The sequence below is a fragment of the Diuraphis noxia genome, unplaced genomic scaffold (assembly GCF_037042655.1).
Source record: "Diuraphis noxia isolate RWA-SAM2 unplaced genomic scaffold, SU_Dnox_SAM2 contig0003, whole genome shotgun sequence".
NCBI lineage: Eukaryota > Metazoa > Arthropoda > Insecta > Hemiptera > Aphididae > Diuraphis > Diuraphis noxia.
The window spans coordinates 46,764,077-46,772,605 of NW_028301713.1; the positions used below are offsets into that span (position 1 = coordinate 46,764,077).

The 8,529-nt window shown below is 30.1% G+C and overlaps 1 protein-coding gene across 1 annotated transcript; it reads left to right on the top strand.

Moving 5' to 3' along the window:
- Nucleotides 1–555: 555 nt before the first annotated feature.
- LOC107166510 (uncharacterized) lies at nt 556–3,325 on the top strand. Its single transcript, XM_015515201.2, has 5 exons — nt 556–946; nt 1,068–1,124; nt 1,226–1,526; nt 1,599–1,721; nt 1,782–3,325. The coding sequence occupies exons 1-5, from the start codon at nt 857–859 to the stop codon at nt 2,141–2,143; spliced, it is 933 nt and encodes a 310-aa protein (XP_015370687.1). The 5' UTR covers nt 556–856; the 3' UTR covers nt 2,144–3,325.
- Nucleotides 3,326–8,529: the final 5,204 nt, after the last annotated feature.

Below are 8,529 nucleotides of genomic sequence, written 5' to 3' on the forward strand. Positions count from 1 at the left end.
TATCAATAAATCACATTCCTATTTTGCATTCGTGTTAAACTTCAAGATAATGAATTTACAGTTTAGTTCACGATTTTTTGGGAATTATTTTTTATTTAATGTGTTGTCTCATCCTTACCATCCGCGGTGACTCAAGATCGAGAAACGTAGTTTTAACTGTTTTAAGGTTTGTTATGATAAATGTTGAAAACTATCAACTATAATTAATTTTTTAATTCGGTTTTACGAAGAAATAGTATAGTAATAAATCGTTTTGGTTTGTTTTTGGTACCTACCTATTACTTAAGCACACGGTGATTCGATAATCGGATTGTCGACGACGGTGGAAAAAAGATTGTATACGTGCCGATACTGTCGGCCGGCAGGAAAATTAAATAAGAAATAACGTCCGTTCTCCGCCGACGTGGTAACTGGTAGTCGTGCGGTGTGCCGCCTTCTCCCCCCCCCGCTACAACCCATCACGGCATCACCAATTTTGAACCAACGACACCAACCCGTCGGGCACCGGTGGGAACGCGCAATGTTGGCACTCTTGACACGTGTCAAACCATTAAACCAACACTGATATACGTGTATCGGAAATCCAGTGTGTTTACAATTTGATTATTTTTCTCTCCACTTTAGTACTTTACGCTGCGTCCGACGAACCCGTGACCCACACGCGCTGCGGTTTAGTGACGGTTTTGTGCATATTTGTTTTTTCGGCGTCACACGTTTGCAGTAACGGCAACCGTCCGTCTTGCACCGGCCACAGTCATATTATTCAACTACAGCTCACACACGTATAGTCCGCTAACAGACGTGTCTACACATATCGCACGCGCGTCTACTACCACCTACCCTCAACGATAAAAAAATGACCGTGGTCAACATTAAAGACAGGGTGAAAAATAACAAGCTGAACTTGAGCGGTCTCAACCTAACAGAGATACCCACCAAGGAAATCGTAAGTGTTAACCTCGCAAATGAGTTCGTCCGGCTAGATGTGTTTAGAGCATCTCGACAATATGCCAACTAGGCATACCTATGTTATATTAAATCTAATTGTTGGTGTCATCTTTTTCTAGGCTCCATTGAAAGTCTCTCATCTGGACTTGTCCAACAACAAAATCACTTCAACAGACGTAAGTGTGCATTGCTATTGATTGTTCTTTGTCAATATTGGTTCATTTTTATGTCATAATTCATACTGTTTTATTACATTTTTCAAATTGAATGATTGCAGAATGTTTTTTCATCGTTGCCCAGTCTGGTAAAGCTTGATCTATCTGGCAATCAGATTAAGAGTGTAGCTGGTGATATTGGTTCGTTACAAAAACTCGCTTACCTATCATTAGCAAACAACAAAATCAAAGATTTACCTAAGGGTTTGAGTAAGCTCAAACAGTTGAAACATTTGAACTTGAGCAACAATCCATTGAAACCAGAACTGGTTGAAGCAATTGGACCATCACAAAACAATGCACAATGCCAATCAGCAGCTGCCAACGCCATACAGTATTTAAAGGGCGATTCCAAAAAGCAAGGTAATTGATTTCAATGTTATACTCTAGTTAGTTTTGAAGACATGTGAATTTGAAAACTTTCATTTTATTTAGATGACAAACAAAATAAAAAGAAAGATAAGAAAAATAGCAAAGCTTCTCCGAATGGTGTACAAAATGATAAGTCAAAAAATAAAACCAAGTCCAAAAAGAAACCAGCTGGTTTTGTATCTAAAGGTATTATTTTATTTTATAATCTATTATCTTCATATACTTATTATAATTTTATTTATTTAGTTTTTGGATTCTTTGGCATGCTGATTTCATACACACTTTTGTTTGCGGTGTTGATTGGTTTGTCTTTGTATGCCTTGTCATACTATGACAAGAAAACATATGGTAATGTCAAAGCTAAGCTTTTGCCTGTTTGGGCATCAGCTACGTCAAATCTAGATCCTAAAGTAGCTTCTAAAGTCAACTATTATCTGCTACAAGCTGGGAATTCTTTTGATCAGGCAGTCCATACCAGTATTGATGCATCTATTAAATCATACAAATGGGTTAAAGCTAATCCAACTGTACAACAGTATTCTAAGAATGTGCAAGACACATGGAAATCATTTTGGGATAGTGTTTTCAAGAAAGTAAAATCTACGTGATCTGTGAGATAGATACAAAAAAACAATGATTACTGATTTTTTTTTTATATTCCATGTATCAATTTTTTGATAAATTTTCTCGAAATCCCTATCTCTCGTCTCCATAACGTCTGCTGTATACAACTAACAATTTATTTGTATGTATGTATTAATTTTTTCATAGAAAATCATTTTTGTCCAACTGAATTACATGTATAATTTTTTTTTATAGATGCCTAAGTTTATTGTATTTTTTTTAAAATTATACTTAAATTTCATTTTTAATTAAAACTATTATATGTAAAAAAAAAATGTTGTATTATTTTTGTTTGTATCTGTTGAATTGAAGTCTAACAACAATTGTTAATGTTTTTATTTAGCATTAAAATTAACATTGTGCACTTTTATTAAAAAAAAAAAAAAAATAATATTATAATTTATCAAATCATTTTTATAAAAATCTTTTGTTTTCTGATATTTGTTGAAAATATTTAATTTATATGATTTCTAGTTAACATTTTTCATGAATATTGGAGGACCATGATAGTTTTTTTCTTCATAGTAATTTAACAATATTCATAAATCTCAAATAATTGTGTCTAAACCAAGAAAATTTGTCGTAAATCTTATATAAAACTTATAATGAATATAACTTTGATACATGGTATGTAGGTTTACTATGCAATGTGATAAGACGTGTTCATAATAGTTGAACTCTTCTGATATTATTTACTATATTGTATCTATCAAATGATTTGTATCATGCAAAAGGTACTTAATATGTGTAGTTTACAAATTATTTAATATTTATTACTGTATTACTAATTGTAACTACATTATAGTTAATCGTTGAGCAATAGTGTATATTTTTTTTGTCTTCAAACATACACAACTATACTTAAATGATTTATGTTTTCACAATTATTTTTTGTGTTTGTTATGCTTTGTCTGAAGTAGTGAACAAATTGTCATGTCTGTTAGTATAGTTTATTATGTTTAAGACTCATGAAATCAATAAGATATTCACTAAGCAAACATGAATATTATAAAATCGATTGTGCTATTTACATAAAACATTTGTTTATTGCAATATTTTATGTTAATTTAACATTTCAAATGTAAATAATTGTGTTGTACTTATTTTATTATACACAAAATAATTTATAATTCAAACTTTACAATAAAAGTGAATGATACAACTTATATTTATTTTGAAGGGAATTAAACAATAAAATTTATGTTACACTTTCCTTTTCATATAGTCATATGTCTAATAAAGCGATAATCCATGAGTAATAGATCTCTGATTCTCAAGTGTATATATATTTTTCATGTGATGTATTCGGTTGGTTTTTATAAAACATATGTGCTCAATTTATCAATATTTAAGTTTACACTGATGATTTTTACTGTTTATATTATGAGTAGCAATTTTTCAACTGGAAAGTTTTCTCCAAAAATTAACAATATTGTCCTATCTGTACATTGTGTAAATTTGACAAAGATATTAACATAAAATTCTTTGTAGGTAATTATCCAGAAAATGTGAATACTAACCTATCAGAGTAAAAAAATATATATGTTTATAACCCTATAAGTTGCGTGTTTAACTTTAAGGGAATACATTATTTTGGATAAATGACTATATATTTTACTCAGGATTTTTTCATTGTTCTGACAGACGATAGTTAAAATACAAATTTGGTTAAAAATAACTTGACCCTTCATAATATTTACCTATTCACGAACAATAAAATAATATATTCATGAAATAAATAGGAACCTCATTATAATCCTGTATTAAGATTGCACTATTTTTTCGGAGAATCGTAAGTTCCTACACGAGAGTAACAGGTAGACAATTACATACGTTAATTCCTACATATTATGTGATGTGTAAGTTCTTACAAAAAAAAAAAAAAAATGTACCTATGTTAGTTCCTACACGACGGAAGACATGTACACGTGTATAAGTTCCTACACTACGTATATTATAAGTTGTCAATCTATACGTCTATAAAATACTGTCTTACATTTTAACCTTTTATTCTTCTCATTATTTTTAAAATTATAAAATATTTTTTTTTTTTTTGTAAGGAGAACCCGCGGCAACATAGGCCATTGGGTGTGGGGTAGTACGGTAGGGGTTATCTTTGTATGTTTGTTTGTAGGTTTTTAAGTGGGTAGGGTTGTAACACGTGTTTGTGTATGTGTGGCAAGGATATGTTGCTAAAAATCCCGGGTGGTCACCCATCCGGGAGCTAGCAACTGCGGCCGGTACGTACGCTCAGTGCGTTTCCGAAGATTGAGCGTACGACCGCGCCTCACCAAGTCACTATTAAATGTTATAAAGAATGCATTTCTTATATTTTTTTTACAATAAATAAAGAATTATTATTTTTTAAATTATTTAATTGATAATATTTATTAACTAGGTAAATTATAACGGTGTGCCGCGGTACAATTCTGTGCCGTAAAGATCGATTAGGTGTGTCGCGAGAAGTTTCTGATATTTATTATTAATAATTATGCTAGTAAAAAAATATTGAAAACAGTAATGTATTTCATTATATTTGTGTAGAGTGTGCCGTGAAAGCTTATGATGTATATTATTGTACACATTGTTACACATTATGTGTATACATTGTATAACAATGTGCCGTGAACCCAAAAAGCTTGAGAACCACTGAAATAAAGGGTTAAAATGTATGACAGTATTATAGTATGAATTATGATATAACTGATATTATATAAATAACTTATATAATATACTAAGTGTAGGAACTTACATTCACCCATTTTTTCTCAGCAACTTTAATTTTTAAAGATTTTATACCTTCAGATATAGTCAATACCCTTTTAGACGATGGTCTAAAATTACATCATTTACATGAAACCAATTTCAAATGTGCGATATTGTGTATATTGTTAGTGTTAAAAAAATTGTATTACGTGAAATTCGTATAACTTAAGAATGTCCTAAAAAATCAATTCAGAAGGTATAATAAAAATTTAAGAAATCAAAGTTGCTTTCTATAGCCTAAAAAGTGGGAGTCCCTATTTAAGAAACATTAATTTTACTTCGAATGCGAACAAAAAACAAGTGATCAAGTTGATAATAAATGCTTTGCCGTACCTACTGCAGCAGGTTTCGATTTCCGAGTGTATTCAGAATTTTTCATAGAAATATTATAGAATGTAAAACAATTTGCAAACAGCCAACCATAATCGGAGACATTCTCAAAATAGGTACATTCAGATTTAAAATTGTTATTTAATAGTAGGCAGTAGCTATGTAATATTGTTATATTAATTGGTCATTTTTTCTTTTACGCAAATGAAAACGAGACAATGGTCGGTTAATAATGCTGAAAGGTTATAAATAATATATTTTAAAATAAAACTGATTAAACATAAGGAAATTCAGGAGATAATTTACGATAGAAATTATTTAAGTAGGAAGCAGTAGGTTCTTTAAATCTTCAAAAATATGTCTATAGATTAGCGAAATTTAAATTTAAAAAACGATCACTTTTATAATTAAAACCATTAAATTTTGTAAGTCATTTTGCAGGAAAGGCGTCTATTAAACTTTAAAAAAAAAATCTGTAGAGTATAATAAAAGCTTATATGGGATATTGGGATACACCCTTGCTTGCGAATGATGTCCTTGATATAGTGAAACCCAAAAACTGTTACACTGCCAATTACCGTAAAATTATTATTAGACAGTTGTCTACAAAAATGTTCGAAACAAAGAATGTCCACGGTGAAAATCTCAAAAACCAAGAACGACCATGGTAATATTATTCAAAATCAAAAAACTTGAGTATATCTACCCATTGAAATAAGATAAAATAGGAACGCCGCGCGCCGTGAAGTCATCAACATTACCTATCATTATGCAACACTGTATATACACCTATATACATATACAAACAAGTTTATATGTCTACATGAAAACACCTTGTATATTATAAACTGTGGTCTGTGAGTCTGTGAATATCTGTAGTTCATACTCTGAAGACATTAATTATAGGTACCTAATTAGTAATTAACATCGTGCTAGATTAAAACCATGTATGTACCTATAGTAAACTATAACCTAATCAATGGTGTACACTGTACATACATTTTTAGTTATAACATGTGTATAATAATCTATTAAATCTGTATTTTATTTGAAATGTTATGAATTATAATCTAGTTGTATAGGTATAAATTGTATAAAGAGATTTTTTTAAATATAATCAGTTACGGATTAAGTTATATACTTATATGTGTATAATACTATAATAATCTGTAGACTGTAGGTAGGTATATTTATTCTATTTTTAATTTTAAAAACGTAATTTTGCAAACTGCAATCGCCATTATTATCAATCAGTATTATTATTTCTTAAACATTTTCCCGGATCGCTCAAGCACAAAGGTATTACGATGAGTATGCAGGAAAATATTACGAGCTTACATGATATTTCCTTAGTGTATTGTATTGTGTATAATACACACTGTATTGTGTTCCAGTTAATATATCTACGACCTATTTTCCTACTACATTAGTTCTTAAAAAACTGAATAATACACAATCTGCCGCGGATTGCATAACATTTTCAGCCAAGGAAATTATCGTTCGACAAATCCGTCAAATACCCATATATTATTATAATAATTAATAATAGGTAATTGCACATAAATATGTCCTTTTTTGGAAGAGGAGGATACGCTGACTCACTCAGTACCTATCAGTTAATATTGAGTATAAGAGGGTAAGAGAATATGAGATAACATTTCAAAACGATTTTGTTGTTAATATTATTTATTTGTAGTTTTTATCATTGATTAAGTACGTCATACATTATCAATATGATTCTTAAATTAGTTAAATTGCATTTCGGTCTAATGACCGATAATTGAGGCAACTAAGATTTTATGTATTCCAAACGACATTTTATTAAAATACATTGTACCTATACAAATCACGCAGTTTTCATAAATACGTATTCGGCTTCATAAAAGGCGTGGATGTAACAAGTTTGAATTAACGATTTTGAAATTTATTGTGAACCAATAGTCTATTTTGTAGCAGGGACTTCTTCTCTACTCATTCCGTTTCAGGTATATTGTTCTTTGTGACTTTGTTATAGACAAAAACGATTATTTATTATATACTGTTGCAGTGTCGTATAATAATGTATAATAATGATTCGTTAGAATTGAGAAACACTTGGAAATTACTGACGTGTGTGCATTAATACAATTGAGGATTAAAGTCATGTGTAATTGTGTAAACTATAGAACTTATATAATATTATATAGTTGTACTTAAAATTATATTACTTCCTAACTGTATTGTACAGATAATATACAGTAATATTATATAGATACCTACTTGGTACCATTGGTGGCGCATTAGTTGGTTACATTTATTTTCTCATGATATAAAAACCATTTGATATCAAACACGTTTGTGATTTCCTCATTGAATTCCACTGTGTAGTGTGTTAATTATCGGCTATCGCTAAAAATATGAATTTCAGCAACGAATGCATTTTAAATCAATAATTTTTAATCCTTTGTATGGCGATCAAAAAAGTTGTTGGTTTGTCTTTTTTTAGATGATGGGTATAAAAAAAGGTACCACGCGACATTGATAAATTACAATGTTGACATAATAATACTTATCAACGTTGTATATACATTTTAAATAAAAGTATTTATTTTTATTTTCTAATGTAAATAATGACTTAAAAATGACTGTTTATAAGTTTTCAATGCAAAAAGTACAATAATTTATTTTATACAGATTAAATTCACTTGACGAAAAAAATGTAATATGTGTAAGTACTCAGTGGCGGATCAAGGGGGGGGGGGGGCGATCGTCCTGTTCTCTTAAAAAATTCATATCCATATAAAATGTATTGTGTATATTAATTATTAGTTTTTGAAAACAGAAACAGCCTCTATATTTACGTCTATGAAATACCACTTCCCCCCCCCGTTATTTTTGGCTGGATCCGCCCCAATAAGTAGTAAGTACACATAATATACGCTTTCGATTGTATTATTATAATGCTGCTTAATACTTTACTGCGATTGAAAATGCTGTGGATCTAATAATATTTAACGCAGTGGTGCGCAACCTGCGCAAAATTTTATTAGGAGTTCGCCAATAATTTTACACCAAATGAAAAAGTAAATTTATATTATACAGTTACATAATAATGGTAGGAAGGGGGGTTGTATTATCGAAATAAAACATTTTAGGGGGCCGTGGATCAAAAAAGATTGCGCACCATATAGGTTTAGCATATATATTTTTAGTTGATAGGTACTTATGTTTATTTTAGATTCTGAGCTGAGCGAGGAATGTATTGATTTTAAAATGATGTGCGTTTTTTATTTTG